This window comes from Oncorhynchus masou, chromosome 29, assembly GCF_036934945.1.
Source record: "Oncorhynchus masou masou isolate Uvic2021 chromosome 29, UVic_Omas_1.1, whole genome shotgun sequence".
NCBI classification, from domain to species: domain Eukaryota; kingdom Metazoa; phylum Chordata; class Actinopteri; order Salmoniformes; family Salmonidae; genus Oncorhynchus; species Oncorhynchus masou.
In genome coordinates, this window is record NC_088240.1 from 25,020,268 (window position 1) to 25,041,401 (window position 21,134).

Consider the following 21,134-nt stretch of genomic DNA (forward strand, 5'->3'; position numbering starts at 1 on the left):
CGTCCTCAGAGCATGCGCAGACCAGCTGGCCGGTGTGTTTACAGACATATTTAATAGCTCCCTATCCCAGTCTGTTGTCCCCACATGCTTCAAGATGGCCACCATTGTTCCTGTACCCAAGAAGGCAAGATAACTGAACTAAATGACCACCGCCCCGTAGCACTCACTTCTGTCATCATGAAGTGCTTTGAGAGGCTCTTCATCACACTGCACACAATCACCATCACACTGCACACTGCCCTATCCCATCTGGACAAAAATAATACCTACATTTTAAGTCGGAAGTTTACATACACCTTAGCCAAATACATTTAAACTCAGTTTTTCACAATTCCTGACATTTAATCCTTGTAAAAATCCCTGTCTTAGGTCAGTTAGGATCACCACTTTATTTTAAGAATGTGAAATGTCAGAATAATAGTAGAGAGAATTATTTATTTCAGCTTTTATTTCTTTCATCACATTCTCAGTGGGTCAGAGGTTTACATACACTCAATTAATATTTGGTAGCTTTGCCTTTAAATTGTTTAACTTTGGTCAAACGTTTTGGGTAGCCTTCCACAAGCTTCCCACAATAAGTTGGGTGAATTTTGTCCCATTTGTCCTGACAGAGCTGGTGTAACTGAGTCAGATTTGTAGGACTCCTTGCTCGCACATGCTTTTTCAGTTCTTCCCACAAACTTTCAATAGGATTGAGGTCAGGGCTTTGTGATGGCCGCTCCAATACCTTGACTTTGTTGTCCTTAAGCCATTTTGCCACAACTTTGGAAGTATGCTTGGGGTCATTGTCCATTTGGAAGACCCATTTGTGACCAAGCTTTAACTTTAGCTTTAACTATGTCTTGAGATGTTGCTTCAATATATCCACATAATTTTCCTTCCTCATGATATCATTTATTTTGTGACATGCACCAGTCCCTCCTGCAGCAAAGCACCCTCACAACATTATCCTGTCGCCCCTGTGCTTTCATGGTTGGGATGTGTTCTTCGGCTTGCAAGCCTCCCCCTTTTTCCTCCAAACATAACAATGGTCATTATGGCCAAACAGTTTTATTTTTGTTTCATCAGACCAGAGGACATTTCTCCAAAAAGTACGATCTTTGTCCCCATGTGCAGTTGCAAACTGTAGTCTGGCTTTTTTATGGTGGTTTCGGTGCAGTGGCTTCTTCCTTGCTGAGTGGCTTTTCAGGTTATGTCGATATAGAACTCGTTTTACTGTGGATATAGATACTTTTGTACCTGTTTCCTCCAGCATCTTCACAAGGTCCTTTGCTGTTGTTCTGGGATTGATTTGCACTTTTCGCACCAAAGTACGTTCATCTCTAGGAGACAGAACGCATCTCCTTCCTGAGTGGTATGACGGCTGCATGGTGCCATGGTGTTTATACTTGCGTACTATTGTTTGTGCAGATGAAAGTGGTACCTTCAGGCATTTGGAAATTGCTCCCAAGGATGAACCAGACTTTTGGAGGTCTAAAATTATTTTTCTGAGGTCCTGGCTGATTTCTTTTGATTTTCCCATGATGTCAAGCAAAGAGGCCCCGAGTTTGGAAGTAGGCCTTGAAATACATCCACAGGTACACCTCCAATATATTCAAATTTTGTCAATAAGCCTATCAGAAGCTTTTAAAGCCATGACATCATTTTATGGAATTTTCCAAGCTGTTTAAAGGCACAGTAAAATTCTGAACCACTGGAATTGTGATACAGTGAATTATAAGTGAGATAATGTGTCTGTAAACAATTGTTGGAAAAATTACTCGTGTCATGCACAAAGTATATGTCCTAACCGACTTGCCAAAACTATAATTTGTTAACAAGAAATTTGGGGAGTGGTTGAAAAATGAGTTTTAATGACTCCAACCTAAGTGTATGTAGACTTCTGACTTCAACAGTATGTAAGAATGCTGTTCATTGTCTACAGCTCAGCATTCAACACCATAGTACCCTCCAAGCTCATTATCAAGCTGGAGGCCTTGGGTCTCAACCCCTCCCTGTGCAACTGGGTTCTGGACTTTCTGACTGCCGCCACCAGGTGGTGATGGTAGGAAACACCATCTCCACCTCTCTGACCCTCAACACTGGGGCCCCACAAGGGTGTGTGCTCAGCCCTCTCCTCTACTCCCTGTTCTCCCACGACTGCATGGCCATGCACACCCCCAACTCAGTCATCAAGTTTGCAGACGACACAACAGCAGTGGGCTTGATCACCAAGAACCACGAGACAGCCTACAGGGGGGAGGTGAGGGCACTCTGAATGTGAGGTCAGGAAAACAACCTCTCACTCATCGTCAACAAAACAAAGGAGATGATCGTGAAAACAGCAGAGGGAGCACCCTCTATTAGAAGGGACAGCAGTGGAGAAGGTGGAATGTTTTAAGTTCCTGGGCGTACACATCACAGACAAACTGAAATGGTCCACCCACACAGACAGTATGGTGAAGAAGGCGCTGTTAGGAGGCTGAAGAAATTATCCCCGTTACCCAAAACCCTGACAAACTTTTACAGATACAGCCCGCCAGGATGCTCTAGATTGTGTATCACAGCCTGGTACGGCAACTGCACCGCTCTCAACCGCAAGGCTCTTCAGAGGGTGGTGCGGTCTGCACAACGCATCACAAGGACAACAACCACCCGAGCTGCTGTCTGTTCATCCCGGTATCATCCAGAAGGCGAGGTCAGTACAGGTGAATCAAGGCTGGGACTGAGAGATTGAAAAATGGCTATCTCAAGGCTATCAAACTGTCAAATCGTCATCACTAACTCAGTGAGACTGCTGCCTACACTGAGACCCAATCACTGAACACATGTGACTAACCTACAAACAAATAAATGTACGAACGGAGATGGATCCACAGTCCCTTCCCCATTTTCATGAAAGGGGGGACAATAGACCTCCCCAAATGGTCACTTTCCTACATTTGCAAGCAGCAGGACAGGTACTTCTATGCATGCTCAGGTGTGCACACTCCCTCAACATTATCAAGACAGAGAAAACTGATACATGCTCATTGATCACATGGAGCACTCCACACAAAAGACAATTATAACATTTACTAAACTTGTTATTGATGGCTATGAAATAAACCCAAACTGTAGCAGGTTGTGAACTCTGCAAACAATGTTTCCATTCAGAGAATGAAAAAAGTAAATTACTGACATTAATACATACATTAACAGAAATGTATGTAACCAAACGAGGGGGATTAACGATACGTTTACTACAGGTGACATATGTAATGGGGAGTTGATAAAAAGTAATCAGGGCAAACGGATAACACAATGAAACCGTGAATGCACAGGGATTGTAGGGAGACAGTTGAGTGCATTCTGGAGAGAGACTCGCGACATCTTAGCCACACACCCACACCCCTTCTTCTTGTCTCAACATTTTAAATTATACTCAACACATTACCTTCACACATTTGAGATGCTTTTCACTGACAGCGGCAACTCAATAATCACCTAGGCCTATTGTCATGCGCGCTGCCCAAATTGTGGGCGTCCCCAAATAGGCATAGGCCTATCTACAATCAACAGCTAATGATCCTCTGTGGCTAAGTCATGCTCTCTGGTGAAGTATTTTGAATGATTTTATTTAGACAGGATTTAATTTTGGCAAAATATCAATTTACTTTAGGGGAAGCCAGCATCCGAACAGTGCACTATGCACCTGCCAACTTTCCTTTCCAATTCGCAAGTGGCTGAAACCAGAGATCTGTATATAATGATGAGATGCTCATGTCTCCACTCCCTAACAATGGGAGTTGTTGTCCCAAAGGCAGAAAGGCAGGCTTATTCTGGACATATTTTGGCAGAATGAGCCCTCTCGCTTCACCTCTGCTACTCTGCTAAAACTATCACATCTGGAGAAAGCATCCGAGCGAGCAAAACAGCGCCCCTCTGTCTTACTATATGTAACCCATATATCTGATGCTGTCTGGCCAAAAAGCGTATGACATGCCATACTCCAGACAACATCAGATGGTAGACATGGTCTACACATACTGAGACAGAGGGGTGCTGTTTCGCTAGCTCTGATGCTTTATCTGAGATTTATGCGTTTTTCTGTCGACACGTGTCTCTGTCAAATAAATGATAACTATTTCAATATTTTATTTGGACGAAGGAGGGTATGGTAGGGCAGGCCAGGCCCCCCAAGGCTCGCCCATAACTCCAGTACTGGTAGCAGTGCTCTTCTTGCTTCACAACCCAGTCAGAGAAACTAGGCCATTGGCTTCTCACAGACAGAAACAAAAAATACCAGGCAGGCAGGATGAACAACTGACCACTATTGGCACACGCGAGTATTCTTCTGATACTCCATTATCTGCTCATGCTAACAGTGCTGTGAGTTTATCTGTTAGTTGTTTGTTTGACTGGTGGTGATGTATTTCGGGTTGCTCAACAGTGCAGTAGGTTAGTAGGTTAGTGTTAATGCCATCTAGCCACTAACCTACTGCACTGTTGAGCAACCCGAAATACATCACCACCAGTCAAACAAACAACTAACAGATAAACTCACAGCACTGTTAGCATGAGCAGATAATGGAGTATCAGAAGAATTTTACACATCAACCATTTCAAGGACATAAGCCCCATCGGAGTGCAGCCAGCTAGTCATACAGGCAACCATTACGAAACAACACTGATGCATGTATGTTGTCTGACAGAGCTCTGTTTGACTACACGCGTGTGCCAATAGTGGTCAGCTGTTCATCCTGCCTGCCTGCCTGGTATTTTTTGTTCTGGGTTGTCTTGCATTTCTAAGCTTATTTATAATGGTCTGGTTTTATTCAGTTCCTCCGTCTGATGTTGAGGGCAATTGTCACTTCTCATAGCAATAATGCATAATAAAGTCAGAGCTTGGAGAATAAATCATACCAGAAAGCCAGACCTAGCTTCTCCTCTTATTTGCTAAGAGCTAGGCTAGCGCAGCCATTAGCACTCCCCATCAGTTTGAGGGCATAGGGGCTAATAGCTAACACAGACAGCTCCCGCTAATCAAGTTAGCGCTTTCACCTGCCCTCTCCTCTCTGATTAGCCTTTAATATTGGTTCCAGGTTTAAATGAATCCGTTTCTGGCCCATAAGGGTATAGATTCCATTGCAAAATCAGGTTTCACTATTCTCTCAATTTCTCTCCCTTTCTCAATTTCTCTCTCTCTATTCTCTCAATTTTTCTCCCTTTCTGTCTTCTCCTTTCTGCTTTTTTGGTCTCTTTCCTCTTACCTAAATACTCTGCCCCTTCACTGACCCTGACTGTGTTTACCAGTGTGACTTAAACGGTCAGCTGATCTGGTTTGATGTTGGATCAGAGGGCAGTATGGGATGGGAGGAGATAACATGCTCTTTGAGACTATTGTATCATGACCCTTTCCCTGGCACAGGATGTAAATGTTGAACACAATCTTTCTATAGGCGTCTCTAGTGACTCCATAATAGTTTGCCCCTCACTGGATGAGAAGGGGGTATCTGCATCCCAATATGGCGACCGGAGTATGGGTGGGTGTGTCGAAAAGAAAGTAGTGGGCATGTGGAAAGGAGTAGGTGAGTCGAAAGTGCTCTGCTATAGGTTAGACATTTTTGTTTGAGTGGTATTTTCTCTTTAGTTTCTTACGACACAACTCACCGTACGCTGAGGTACCGTACCGTGAGTTAGGACTTCTGTTTTCAAGCCATAGGATGAGCCTACGTCGTATTTCACTGTTAGTTTTACTAATAATTGTAGAATTTTAGTTATAAAACTGACAATCGTTTATTTTTTATTAAAAGTGTTGATAATGGGTGTACTTGCGTTGTATGGTTGTGCAGCTATCACCCTGATATTGGCTACTAGGTTGCTACTTTCCATACCGTTGCCGTTCATTCCCTCCCCATTGAGTAGTAGACTATGTATGCATCAAGGTGACATCTAGATGGTTATTGATATTAGTTATTTGTTGCGTAGGCTGCTATCCTACTCGAAAATAAAATCATGTAAGAGAAAGAAATGGCCACGCTAGCGACACGATTGTGATACCGAGTAGGAAGCACTTCAAGCTTATCGACTCGTTGTGCAGCCCAATCAGCCACACAAAACGGTCTTGAGTGGCAACAAATCCACCCAATTCACTTTCCATACACCCACTCCTTTCGACACACCTACTTGCCCAATACTCTGGTCGCCGTATTGGGCTACCCATGCATGCATTGGATAACAGGAATGCCAACTAGACTCTAATTTGGGGCATAGAGAATAGAGTCAAAGGTCGTAGATTAGTAGAACAGTAGTTGGATGCCCATAGTGGTTTGGGAATGCTATTTGTTCCTTTGACAGTTTGTTGCAGTAATTAGTAAGCACTCTGGACTACGGATCTGATTTGCATCTTGCAGCCGTTTTAGTAGCCATCTTCCTCAGCTTCCAAATCCTCATTGTTTTGTTTCCCAGTGTTAATATAAGAAAGCTTTCCTTTGAATCCATTTGTTTTATGAATTATCTCTGATTCTAATCTCTATAATTCACTCATCCCAGATCCACACTCTCTGAATGAGTATATGAAATAAAATCATAAACATTCCCCGTCTCTCTCTCTCTGGACGAGGTGGATCTGACTGGGCGAGGCGGCGCTCCAGACGATAGCGCTCTTTATTAACATGAATAATAGTGTTGGACAGCGCGGTAATCCTCCTGTGTGCTCAAGGCTTCACCAGGCTTTATTCAAGGGCTCAGGTCTGGCCCAGGGGGAGACTGGGGGAGAGAGAGCAGCACTGCCCCTGCCGCTCCAGCTCCACCCTTTTGGCTGTTTTCACTGGTGATCCTCCTGCTTCAAAAGAGGAATGTGAGGAGGGGATGGGTGGATGATTGGGGGGGGTCCTCTTTCTCTGTCTGTCTGTCTGTCTGTCTGTCTGTCTGTCTGTCTGTCTGTCTGTCTGTCTGTCTGTCTGTCTGTAGGCTACACACAATAGAGCAGGGAATGCATAGTGGAGCTGCAGTCTTTTCCTAGCTTCTTGCTCCTGATGGCTGGTAGATGGTTAAAGCAATGCTTCCCTATAAGATTCTAGGCAGTACAAATAGGAAAGCAAAGTAGCAACCAGGGCCTCTGGGCCCAACATATTCACTGGGTCGAAGATACCAGTCATGCCTTTGGAAACCATAGCAGCCATTTGAGCTGTATGTACAGTCAGCCAGTCTGTAAACTCACTACGTTATAGTATATAATTTAAAGCTGCTGCAAAATGGATGTCCATTTCCCTGTCTCCAAACGGTCTTATGTTTAGATTTGAAGGTGTTTAGAATGTGTCTCTGCGGTACGTCTGGTGGAAGCGTGATGATTTACTTCACACTATCCAGAGTGCTGATTTTGGAACACCTTTCATGTCGTGGTCTGTCACCGCTTATAAACCGTATCCATGTCAGTGTGTGTAACAGAAACCCCAGTGTAGCTAAAAATGGACAGAGCATCCTTGGGTGATGGAAAGTTGTGCCACTGCCCAGAATTGAACTTCTTACTTACTAGTTAGTACTTGACCTGATAGCATGCACAACACACACTTTCACCATACACAGACCAATGCACACATGCATGCACTCCCTCCTCCCATGCCTCTTTCTGGTCAATTTGTGCAATTTATTAACATGCATTTTTGCCATCAACTAATAGATAGCCTATTTATCTCCTCACTCACTAGATATTGTATGTCTGAGAGTGGTATGCTTTTGCATTATTTAACTCCACAGATCTTACCTGAATAGCAGAAGCAGCAGCCCAGCCGATCTGTGGGAGTGGAACAGCAGTACTAAGAGATTTCTATCTGTTTACAGGCCAGCCGATACTCCTCCTGGCTTGTTGCAGCTGCACTGCAACGATCAATAGAGGTTTATTATTGACCTGGAGGACTCCCACACCCCTCCTTGCCTCTCTCTCATGCCTCTCTCTCCCCCAGAGCAGGGCTGTTTTCTTGGCCTACTTACACAGACCTCCCTGTTCAAACATCCAAGACACAGCAGACCAGACCAGATCACTCTCTGCATCTCAAACCTCCACATTTCTACCTCTCTCTCTGTGGCTGGAAGAGCAAGCAGCATCTCTCCATCTCAAACCTCCACATTTCTACCTCTCTCTCTGTGGCTGGAAGAGCAAGCAGCATCTCTCCATCTCAAACCTCCACATTTCTACCTCTCTCTCTGTGGCTGGAAGAGCAAGCAGCATCTCTCCATCTCAAACCTCCACATTTCTACCTCTCTCTCTGTGGCTGGAAGAGCAAGCAGCATCTCTCCATCTCAAACCTCCACATTTCTACCTCTCTCTCTGTGGCTGGAAGAGCAAGCAGCATCTCTCCATCTCAAACCTCCACATTTCTACCTCTCTCTCTGTGGCTGGAAGAGCAAGCAGCATCTCTTCATCTAAAACCGCCTTCATTTCAGACCATTTTCTTTAACCATCTCCATTTCAAAGCAGCATTCGTTCGCTTCGCCACATCCCTGTTTTCATCACCAGGGCCATTCAGCAGTTCACCACACACCTCTCCATCTCCCTCAATGGAGAGTGGTAGTGGTGTAATCCCCTGAGTCTCTTGCATATGACTCTACATGACTTTATAGATGGGTGCTGCACTAAAGTGCAGGATGGTTGCATGTGTTTGTGTGTAAATCAAGTCAAATCAACATTAATTGGTCGCATACACAGATTTTCAGATATTATCGCAGGTGCAGCGGAATGCTTGTGTTTCCAGCTCCAGCAGTGTAGCAATGTTCCCTCACATTTTTTCGATACTGAGGTCATTTCAGGTCTGCTGAGCGCAAACTTGAATGTTATGAAAATTCTGTGCAACTTCCAGCGCCATTTACTGTGAACACTGAGGCTGTACCTGCTTTAAGTTACAGTTTTAACAATGACCATATAGGCTACTGTGGCTATTTGATCATAATGTAGGCCTACCATAGTGGCCTACCAACAAAAATAATGGAATTAATGCATCCCATATCATTTTAACATGAAAATAGCTGTTCTATCATTCAGCCTACAGTAGCAGCCAATGTGTGGTGTTCAATGTAGGTCTACATTCCATGAGACTTTTGGAAAGAAACATGCAGGGCTTGACATTAACTTCTTTATGCAAGGAGGTGACTGAAAATGTTGTATTGTTTGACGCAAGAAACCACTTTACAAAATAAAATGCATTATTATTCACATACCATTATTACAGAGAATCAGACACATTTTGCTACCCTCTGCCTATTGGCTACTTAGCTTATTCAAGCCTGTCTCAAAATACAACAGAGCTCCTTTAAGACAAAAAAAGCTCTTTACCTCACTCTCTTTTCAAAGATGTCTAGAAATGTACACATTTTGTGCTTTTGTGGGAAGCAATCATTCCGCTATTGCTGACTACACATGATCTATAATAGGGCTAATAACTCACTAACTAGCAAAGGATATGAACAAAATGTGCACACGTGGCTACATGCAGCTCTCGCTTTGATCTCAGAACAGGTGCATGTACTCAGAACCGCTCATGCTGTAAACACAGTCCAGTTCAACGTAAATGGCACAGATCCATATAGGCCTACTGCAGCTTTGATTTGTTTGTGCCACACCGGTCTGTGTAGAGTACGGGCTGAGTAGTGTGTGTCAATGCAATAGAATCCTACTCCGATGCGTTCTGCCTTCAACAAAATCTTTTGCATAGTTTGTTTTGTTGCGTTGAAAGTGGCTACAGTAAAGGTAAATGTTGATAGTGTTAACAGAGAGAACTCTAGAACAGTGTTCACCAACCTTTTCTGAGTCAAGATCACTTTTTGAGTCAAAATGCAAGCCGAGATCTACTGCTCCGATTGTTTTTTTTTAACATAACTTAAAAAATGTAAGCCTGTGCAACATGAACCAATTTAAAACAGTACTGTAGCAGTGAGGTTTGTGCAGTAAGCTATGGCCCAATACATTATCAGCGCATATTGCTTGAATTGCCGTGCCAATTCATTGTTCTTCAGGTAGTTTAAAAATATATATATTTCAAAATTTGAGGTAGGCTATGTGATGATAGAGCCGTTGTTATATTACTTGTGAGGCACAGCTGAGTGAGCATACATTTAAATAATTAGCTTTTTATTTCAATTTTACTGGGCTGATGGTGCCTGCATCTGATGGTCAGTCTCAGTGGAGGGAGAGAGGAACAGACTGAGTGTCCGCCTCTCAACAGCCCTCCACTCTCCCTTTCATCCACTGACACTGACCAAAAAGGGACTCTGTCTTCCAGCCGATGGTGAAACTCGAGTCGCACCGCATTATTTCTGCCTCATGCACAAATTCATGTTGTTACTCCTATGAACAGAGAAATTGAAATATTCCTTGATATAAAAAAATACCCAACTGCAGTCTTGTTGTGGCGCTGAGTGGAAATGGGAAGAACGCACATTTTATGGCTTATAAAGGTGTTGAATACAAAGTGTTGACAGTGCTGAGTAAGAATTTAAGCATGAACTCACTCATAACAACAGCAGCTCTTAGCTCTATTTGTTGACAGCCTCTAATCATTGTTTTAAACATTTTGAAATCTCATTTCAATATCAACTTCTACTTTTAAAAATCCACCTCTCTAAAAACAAGTCTCTCACCGTTGCAGTCTGCTATAGACCACCCTCTGCCCCCAGTTGTGCTCTGGACACAATATATGTGAACTGATTGCCCCCCATCTATCTTCAGAGCTCGTGCTGCTAGGCGACCTAAACTGGAACATGCTTTGAAGGTATGCCTTGAAATACATCCACATGTACACCTCCAATTGACTCAAATGATGTCAATTAGCCTATCAGAAGCTTCTAAAGCCATGAGATCATTTTCTGGAATTTTCCAAGCTGTGTAAAGGCACAGTCAACTTAGTGTATGTAAACTTCTGACCCAGTGTAATTGTGATACAGAGAATTATAAGTGAAATAATCTGTCTGTAAACAATTGTTGGAAAAATTACTTGTGTCATGCACAAAGTAGATGTCCTAACTGACTTGCCAAAACTATAGTTTGTTAACAAGAAATTTATGGAGTGGTTGAAAAATGAGTTTTAATGACTCCAACCTAAGTGTATGTAAACTTCTGACTTCAACTGTGTATATGTATACATACATAAGTTTGTGTCTACATGTAAGAAAAGCAACCATACCATATGGTGGGCTAATTCACAGCACTGCTTCCCAGTGAGAAAGGGTTGTGGAGATGGTGGAAGAGAATAGAGATTGGTTTGGTTCTGTTATCTGGAATGCAGTGCTTCTACATTAATTCCTCCTCTGCACTGGTCCTCTTGTCTCTTCTCTCCCCCCTTAGTGTGTGTGTGTGTCTCTGGGAGTGGGCTGGAGTGGTATGCAGCTGCTGTATGTCACCCCACTGTGTGTGTGTGTGCGCATGCACTGTAGCTCGTACAGGGATGGTTATAACATCACATTCCAAAATTCATCCTGTGATAAATTGTTGTCTCTGCTATCTCAATGATTAGCATAATTAACATAAGTATCATGACATGCATTATTGGTTCGATCAATAAAGCCTTATTGTAGATGCAATAGCATGTTAACGCTGTGGGGCTAATAATGCTAGAGATTTACTTGCTGAGATAGAGTATGTGGCAGTCTTAGTAAGCTGCATGGACAGTTAGCTCTTAGTGTGTGTGTGTGTGTGTGTGTGTGTGTGTGTGTGTGTGTGTGTGTGTGTTTATGCCTCCAGCTTTTGGGACAAGGGGTTCTTTATTGCAACCCTCTGGGCTTGGGGGATGGGACAAGGTCCAGGTGCATGCACCCCTAAAGGGGTCTAGGTTTTTGGTAATTCGAGGACTCCATACAATTCCATGTCCAGGGCATAGGTTTGGTTAAATTTAAGTTTTTTAAACAATCCTAATGTGACTTGGATTAAAGGATAAGCGCCTAGACTGGTGCAAGAAATATGGGAAAAAGGAAACTCTCTTTCCCATGTTTACACCAATCCAATGATTTTTTAAAACTTTATTAGTAGATGTAAGAATAATCAAGTACCTCAACCAATCAAGATTTTCTGGTTTATCTTGAAGAAGACTGCGTTCCATAGAGGTGGTCATTTGGTATGCCAAGCCTGATGTCAAGCTTAATATTCTCTCCACGAATGCTCAGGATGCAGGGGAAGAAACCAGATCCAGTGCCACAACTTTGGATAAACAGCCATCCTTGCCTTGCAGAACTGGAGCGGTGACTCTGTAAACATACCCCCCTTTTACATCTTCCAGGTATTTCCGCAGCTCACACAGGGCACTTAATGCCCTGCCAGGTTGAGCCTCTGGCTGGACAGTGACCTCAGACACAATCTTCGATGTGATTAAGCTATATTTCTGAAGAACTGGTTGAGATGCTTGCTGGATTCAACATGCTGGCATCTAGCTGGTGTCCTGCTGCTCCACTGCTGTACTCTCTAATTTGCTGAAGTACAAAAGACTGCTTCCCTCATCAGTGGCTCCATCTCTGTTGAGACAGACTTGGGTCCATCAGGCAAGCTGCTGCAGGGTTTGGATCGAAGTTGGCTGCCAGATGATTCAGTATGCATGCAAAGCGCTCAAACAGTGACTTCAGGAGGACCTGTGCCAACTGTTTTACAACAGTAGTTGACTGCAAGTGGGCCTCAAGGTTGAGAAGGCAAGGCACCACAACTGGCTGTCAGTTTGAAGTTGGTCTGTGTGGATTGCAAACGACTCCAGCAACTTCACAAGCTGCTCTAGCTTGTCCCAGTCACACTGTGCTCGCCCTGAGATTTGATTACCTATTAGCTACTGATACCAAGTGATACTGATGTACTTGCTAGGCATATTTGAAACACCGGCATCTACTGGCAGCATTTACCTGCCAGATTCAGAAGCTCAAAAACCCCATTAGAAAAAAAAAGCTTAACACCATTACATTTTTTGCCCAATGTTTAGAATAAATAAACTAAAACTAAACATAATTTATGATCTATTTTTACTTTTATTTTTTGTATGTTTACATTGGCTTATTGATATACACAGAAAAATATTAATGTATACGTGTTTGAGAGCCTTCACGTGTGTGTGTGTGTGTGTGTGTGTGTGTGTGTGTGTGTGTGTGTGTGTGTGTGTGTGTGTGTGTGTGTGTGTGTGTGTGTGTGTGTGTGTGTGTGTGTGTGTGTGTGTGTGTGTGTGCTGGTCCAGGATGACTGTACTCCCCTGGTATTTCCTGAGGGAAGTGGCTCTCTGGGCTACGTCTAATCTTGCTTTCATCTTCCTCACGAGACGCTGAACGACATACTTCCAATGCTCTAATACTTTTTCAACTTTGAACTCTTTTTCAGTGTTCTAGTTTGGTGTGTTCTGTACTTGATAGCACTGCTTTTGTGTTCTGTTGCGTTCTTTGTTTGTATTGATTTCCTCCTATTGTGTGTTGGCTTCTGTGTGTTTCTTGTAGTTCCACTCCAAGCCTAATGGGTACGTTCTATTGGCTACTACATAAACAACAGACTGACACATTAATGCTACTTGTCATCACCATTACTGATATCATTGCATCCATGACTTTTAACGTCACTATTGTCGTCATCAGTAGCAGCACTGTCATCATTGCCAATATGACTACACTTATTTTCCATTTGTTCACCTTAACTGTCCCTTTCCTCTACTCTGGTGAAGACACACTGCTGGCCCCCTCTCTACTGCACACAGTCAGAACAAACACCCCTCCCATCCCCCATCTCTGCCTCCAGTCAAACACAACAATAGAAATCAAAAATAGTCTCACAGAACACTCATAGGTCCTCCTCTCACAGCATCTGTACGAACTAGTCCCAGTCAGTCCTGGACTGTCACAATTATTTACTGCATATCAGCATAATTCATGTTCCTCTATTTGTTGCTATTTGTAGAACAAGAGGTGAGGTAAGATAGTTGGGGATGGGGGTTGGGTTTTGGTTTGGGAGGTTGACCAGACAGGAAGCCAAATTGTGCTCTGGTCCTTTAATGAGGACTCCAGATGAACCCCCTGTGTACTGGGGTCAGAGGGCAGAGGGCAGAGGGCAGATTCTCATAAGTATTATCTTATGAACTGGTCCCCATAGTCCTAGAAGTCTTCATTACCACATCTCCTTCCCTTGGTGATTACTGATAGGTGAAAGGGTAAGAAGGCTGAAGGAAAAGAGGCCTTCGAGACTGTTATGGAGGAAGTCATTCCAAAATGATCTGCTTGTGATCAAAGATGCAGGTCTTCCACAGTCAACTGAGACGGTGGATATTTTTTTTGTCTCTAATGTCAGAAGCCAGTGTTTCCCCGATATTAATTTAGCAGCGGCTAGTAAGTAGAAAACAGTGCAAGATTTTGGCAGTTAAGCCCATCCCTTTAAGATCAGAGTGACAAGTTACAACCTATATCTTTAGCAAACATAGTGGTGCGAATGAGAGCCAGGATTGCACAACCACTGTGTGGTCCTTATCATCTCCCTACAGTGCAGTGGCGTGAATCAGTTATATTTCCGATGGTGTCAACATCATTTTGCCACCACTGCTGAAAACAATCCTGGGGGAAACACTGCAGAAGCCCATCTGTTATATTTGATTTTATATACTTACTATATTTGACTGTGACTAGATGCAGATGGGGAAGTGAATACTCACATGGCTGGGGTATTATTGTCCTTTGTGTGTGTGTGTGCGCGCGCCTGTTTGTGTGTGCACCTGTGTGTGTTAGGCAGATAGAGGGCAGACACAAGGCTGTGTGTCTGTGGAGTAGAGGAACCTGAGCTGATGATGACATAGGGGAGTGGGCCTGCTGTGATTGGTCTGGGTGCTGCCGATATCACCTCTCTCACCTTGGAGAGAACACACACGCACACACACACACACACATACTCCTAAACACACACAAACACACACACACACATCCACAAACACACACATGCAAGCACATACACAGCTCTGAGAGTGAAATGGTTGGGTGCCAATCACTTGTGGGTTATTTAACTTCAAAGAGGTCTGAAACAAACCTCACGATGGAGGGATGGAGTAAAAGAGAGTGAATGAGAGACTCATTGAGACAAGCCAAAGGCTGACACTGACATCATGACAGGTAGTGATGAATTCTGATCTCCAGTCAGGGGCACCTATACCAACCCTCCTTACCATATGCACCGAGTCACCCTCAGGCCGTGTGTGTGTGTGTGTGTGTGTGTGAATCTGAATAACCGCTAAGATCCGCAGAAATACTTGGTCCTCAGCCTCTTTCTTTCTTTGCTCCCTCTTATTCCCATCTCCCTCTATCTCCTTCTTCTCCCACGCCACCTCTGCACGCCCACGTCTCTCTCACACACTCATGTACTTGAAATTGCTAAAAAGGGAGAAAATGTGTTCTACAAATTCTCAAAGTGTGGAAATAAGTCTAGACTGATTAGGCAATAAGCACTGGATATCTATTGTGTGTGTCTTCATGCACATACTGTGAGTGTGTGCTTCATCTGTTGTGCGTGTGTGTGTGTCTGAGTGTATGGTGTTTGCCCAGAGTGAACGGGCCCAGTGGTCAACCTCTATCAGGTTCCATTAAACGGCAGCATCCATCTTCTTCCAGCATGTGTGGCCATTACACCAGCTCTGCTGAGTCATCCATTACCCCTTGACATACACACACACAGGTGTGTGTCCATTACAGTCCCCAGAAAGCAACACAGCACGCTGTTAAGAGTGATAGAAGCCATTGATAGAAGTGATAGAAGAGAGTGATAGAAGCCATTTACTGGTCTTCAGCCAACCCTTCTCACACTGTGATTTAGTGATGCACCGATATGACATTTTTGGCTGATACCGATATCCGATATTTTCCTTGCCAAAAAAAACCCAATACGATAACCAATATTTACAATTTTAGCGGCCTTTTAAGCATTGAAATAATTACAGTTAAATAATTAACACGCACACATGGACGCAGCTGTCTAAGGCACTGCATCTCAGTACAAGAGGCGTCACTACAGTCCCTGGTTCAAATCCAGGCTGTATCACATCCAGCCGTGATTGGGAGTCCCATAGGGCTGCGCACAATTGGCCCAGCATTGTCCGGGTTTGGCCGGGGTAGGCCGTCATTGTTAAATAAGTATTTGTTCTTAACTGAATTTCCTATTTAAATAAAGGTTACACACACACACACACTGATTAAAGTTATTTTGGCATTTACGTATGTCCCCATTACCAGTAAAACACAATAAAAACCTATTTCTTTCACTTACTTGTGCTGTTTCGTTGTTAATTTGTTCAGTCATTTCATTCTCAACCAGGATTTCTATGGAACGCCGTTTGGGTCTTTGCATGTCAAAAAAGATACACGTCAATAACACTATTTGACGTGTCAAATAAGCTAATTGACCAATCAGGACCTGAATATGACTGCATGTTCCATTATAATTTAATGCGTTCATACATTTTTTACGTAGTTATTACACATTGATTACATGATCACTTGTACTTCATGTCACAATGATTCATCAATACGTATGCTATGGTGCTGGTAAAGTTGTCTTGCGCACCTACAGTGCTGGTCATAGAAAAAGCTAGCTCGCTCATGGGAGCAAACAATGTTCTTCCCCAAAAACATAGCAAAACGACATCTGTTTCAGTAGCTCTAGTTAGCTAGCTAACTATATAGCTAGGTGTCATCGTCTAAAATAACCCTAATTTATAAGACAGTTCTTATTTGATTAATGGTGGTCGGGCCCATCTATGTGAAGCTAGCCACAATAAGGATTAGCCACAACAGTGGACTTTGCGGTTAGCCTTCAAAACAAAAGTATATCATTGACAGCGATACAAATAGTAGAATTATGCCATAGTTTAATAGATCATGCTAAACGAGGTTGGATTGTTATATAAAATCAACAAAAGACAATTTGTTCATTTGTCAAATCTGTTGAAATCACACTGGATGTATTATACTTTACAATGGCATTGGGGGCATACGTATTTCACTGTACATCCTTACCTATGGATTGTGGATCAATGATATGGGGTATGAGTCTACACCCAAAGAACATTAGCATCGTAGCTCTTATTGCGGGACTCTGAAACAACTGTGAATTGAGCCACATTTATTGTCAACCTATGTGTATTGAACACTATCCAGAGAAAAAACAATGCCGCGTGGATGTTTTGGAGTCTGATAACTGAGTAGACTGTTACCCCATTTCATTGATCTCCAATCCTTAGGTAAAGCTGTACAGTACAATATGAATGTCAATACACACAATAAGCTGACTGGGGAGGTGATTTCACACAGTCACAGTCCCGCGAAAAGAGCTACAATGCTAATATTTGCGTAAACTCTTCACAGTTGTGTTCTGTGGATGTCACCGAGTAGACTGACACCCCATTTCATTGCTTCACATTTCAACCTTGTTTAACATTATCTCGTCTAAATATGGCATGAGTCCACCAATTGTAACCTTCTGCATCACTTTCAAGGAGGTACTTTTTATTTTGAAGGCAGACCACAAATTCCACTATTGTGCCTAATCCTTATTGTGGCTAGCTTCACAACACATAACCTGGTCAGGTCGAGCCTCACTAGCCAGATAAAGCTTGCTGGCTACTATTTATTTTCATGAACTGAAGTTCAATTTCAATAGGTGAACAAGTGTCTACCTCGCTAATGCTTACTCACAAGGATTCCTAAATCATTGCTAAGAATAGTGAAAATGACTGCAGTTTCTACTGTTTTCAGGCTGGTTGTATTGGTGCTCTAGGTACCAAGCTAAAGCAAGCTAGCTACCCCAGAAGTTGCGGTCAAACAAATAATGCTTTTTTACCAACATTCTTGGCCGATGTTTGCTTGTTTGCAGACTTTTTTGTTCAGCTTTGACAGTGCTACTGATCATCTGAACAACATCTTGGTAATGTTAGTGTGTACCGGTGCTCGACCAGTCGCGAAAGCCAACATCACCCACGACAGAGAACGGTTGATTGTCAAGGGCAATGAATTCCATTATCTTGGCATTAATGGATTTCGCCTTTGAGTTGTCTCGATTCAATTGTCTTACACTTTCAAATGAGTGCACGACTTGTTGACTGCTCGATCCACACAGCAGACATTGTGGGCTAGGTTAGGAATGCTGTGTTGCAAGTGTAGTGCAACATTTTACGTGGCGTCATTACGTCATGTACCTACGTTATATAGGTGTGCACGTCAGCTTTGACATTGGTTTTGCACATCAGCGTTATTAAACTAGACTTCTGGCCGATACCAATGTTGACATTTTTAGCTAATATCGGCCGATTCCGATATGTTCACCAATATATTGTGCATCCCTAACTGTGATGGTTTCATCAAGGTAATAACATTGCTGTTAGATGACCATTCTGCATTATTGTTGAAAGACCATTTCAAGGCATGAACATCATATGAATAGTATAGGAATTATAAACCTGCAATTTAGTTTTATCTAGGTACCGCTATGTAACTGTGATGGGATTTTTCCTGTTATGCTTACAGGCTGCTCTTGTGTTGTACCTATGTGTGTTTGTGTGTGAATGTGGACTGGTGAGACATTCTTTAATCCCCACAGTCATTAGACAGATCACCAGATTAGATTACCCCCTCTCCCAGACAGAATCCCTCAGGACCACAGCTGCCCTACGCCCTGCCTGGCATTAAACAGGCAAATAGGCAGTCCATTTCTGTTTGATTGGGGGTTGTGAGGGTTTGTGAGTGTGCAGTTCATTTATGGGGCCTTGCTGAGATTTCTGTTCTGGTGTATCCCTGGGCAGCCAAGGGTGGAGTGTTAAAGTCTGTCTGGTAGCTGGCAGTGTCCTCTTGGGGTGCTGTGCGGTCCTGTGTTGCTGCTGCCTGGTTGAGTTCCCTGCCCTCAGTGGGGTGTCTTTGTCAGTGCCTGAGTCATTTTAAATACACATTTCGACTCAGGCAGGGTTGCCAAGTGCTGAGGATAGGGACACACACACACTAGACCTGTCACTCCTCTCCTTCTTTCCTTCAGCCTTCTCTCATCCCTATCGTTAAAAACGTGGTAGGACACGTTGTCATGGTGACTGTTCCATGCAGGGCACTGAAAAGACTAAGCAGACTGGCGCTGGGAAACAGACCCCCAAACTCAGCACTGACATATGCCCATACAACTGTCATGACTCTGGGATTCTGTCTTTTCATTCTCCATCTCGCTCTCTTATATCTAGCTTACTGTATTCTGTTCAGCATTTGATTCTGATTTGCAAGCAGGTTTTTTATTAAGGTTGTGAACCCATGTCTTTCTTTGCTCTAGTCATCCCTCTTGTCTGCTTGTGCTCCCAGTCAGTCCAGCAAAGCCCTGTGACCCCCTCATTAACCCCCTCCCTTACTATTCCACTACTTCCTCTGTTAACAGAAAATATTATGTAATTGAAGATTGCAAATGTTAGAATGATTTACATCCTGGAGGTAACTAAAGACTAGCATGGGGTCGTAAATATGGACAGGGTTGTTACTTACGTACTTGATATCTGCCGTTATAGTTTCCATGACTGTCATGTGTAGTGTCCACTCATGGTTAGGAATGAAGCGCTCAAGCTCTTTCTGACTGAAACTATGTCACTTGGATACTGCATATCAGGGCTGAAATGTTGTTCACTCATCTCACTCTCTGTCTCTCTCTCTCTGTCTTTGTGTCTCTCTCTCTGTCTCTCTCTGCAGGGCCGACATGTCAAGACAGGACAACTGGCGGCCATCAAGGTCATGGATGTCACAGAGGTAAGCCTTCGCTTGATTGGGAGAGTTTTGTGTGTGATATAACAGAGCGCTGGTTAGACTGACAGTTTCACTTGGCAGTCTCCACACCTTTACTTGGTAGTCCTTTGTCTCCCACATATTCACTTCCATTCATTAGGAGTTCCATGTTGGTTCCCAGTGCTCATAAACTACTACTTCCTGAATAATCCAGTGATTTATGACATCACTGTCTAATCCTTCCTTGGACTTATTCTAGACTTTATATTCCCTCCAATAGGCTCCTCAGAGGAACATTTCCTTTTTAAGAAAAAGATGGATGTAATTTTACTCATGTCAGACCTGGTTTCAAGACCAAAGAAGAAGCTGGGATCACAGAACAGTACTTGACTCACGGTTCCAGCAATATTTGATCATTGTTTGATACTCTATAGCCACCCACATTATAGCCCATGTAGATTTGTGACATACACCAAGTCGATTTTTATTGCATCTGAGGCCCTAGATATGTCTTAAATATAACCAAAACACAAATAGCTGGATAGTAGTAGTTGCCAAGATTAACCTCCACCGCCCCCTTGCTCTCTCTCCTTTCCTCAATTCCCCTAGTCAATATTTTCCCTCCTAAAATAGTTATAATATCAGGCTTATATGAATGTAGGGCTTCAACCTCCATAGTGTTTTTCCTCTTCATGCCACAAAGCTGAGTTTGTGTTTGGAGCTGGATGGAGTGAATCGCTAGCTTTCCATGTGGTGCTGACTGGTAAGACACTTCAGGAGAATGGTCACTTCTGCTAGCAAGACAGAGGTCTGGAGTTTGTGCCAGGTATGGACTGAATTGGGAGGAAGTGGTACTTTATAAGCAAGCAGTGACATCCTTTAGAACTGCGTATTGTGTGTGTGTGTGTGTGTGTGATCCTTTTGAAAAGCCACAGGCAACAGAAAGAACCATTCGCATTGGTGAAAAGAGCCCTTCCTCTGCTACCTATATGGGTCTTGCTACAAGCTAGGGTACCCGTGAGGATTTCCTACACTGGACAACTTTTTACAGCTGTTGATAAGTCATTGATAATAATCAGCAATTTTTTTCCCCATGTCATTACATTAAGATAAGGGGGGGAGTCATAGCTATATTCAATACATTTCACGAGTTGATTTAAAACCTATGTTTAACCTGTTTATTATGGTTGGTGTCTGGATTTGTCCAACAATCGTGTGACAAATATTTTGTTTTCTGTCCTTGCGTGTATGGCAGTGTAAGTTGTCGTTATATAGTTATAATAAGCATTAATCAGTTAAATTAGACATTCAACTTGAACCCTGTAAGAATCCTGGATCTAGCTGTTGGACATTTTTTTGTATAGAGATCTCAGAAATGCTGTCTAACTCCGTAACATTTTGTGTCTTATGTTACGGGGTGAAAACTGTTTTCATGGGCACACAAA

General features: G+C 43.0%; 1 protein-coding gene across 8 annotated transcripts in view; it reads left to right on the forward strand.

Annotated features, from left to right (window-relative positions):
• The window catches only part of LOC135519249 (mitogen-activated protein kinase kinase kinase kinase 4-like), a 101,820-nt gene that overhangs the window by 36,444 nt on the left and 44,242 nt on the right, over nt 1-21,134 (forward strand). For all 8 annotated transcript variants that reach the window (XM_064944368.1, XM_064944371.1, XM_064944370.1 and 5 more), the window contains exon 3: nt 19,657-19,713. In XM_064944368.1, the coding sequence (XP_064800440.1) occupies nt 19,657-19,713 (57 nt within the window). The remainder of the gene's footprint in view (nt 1-19,656; nt 19,714-21,134) is intronic.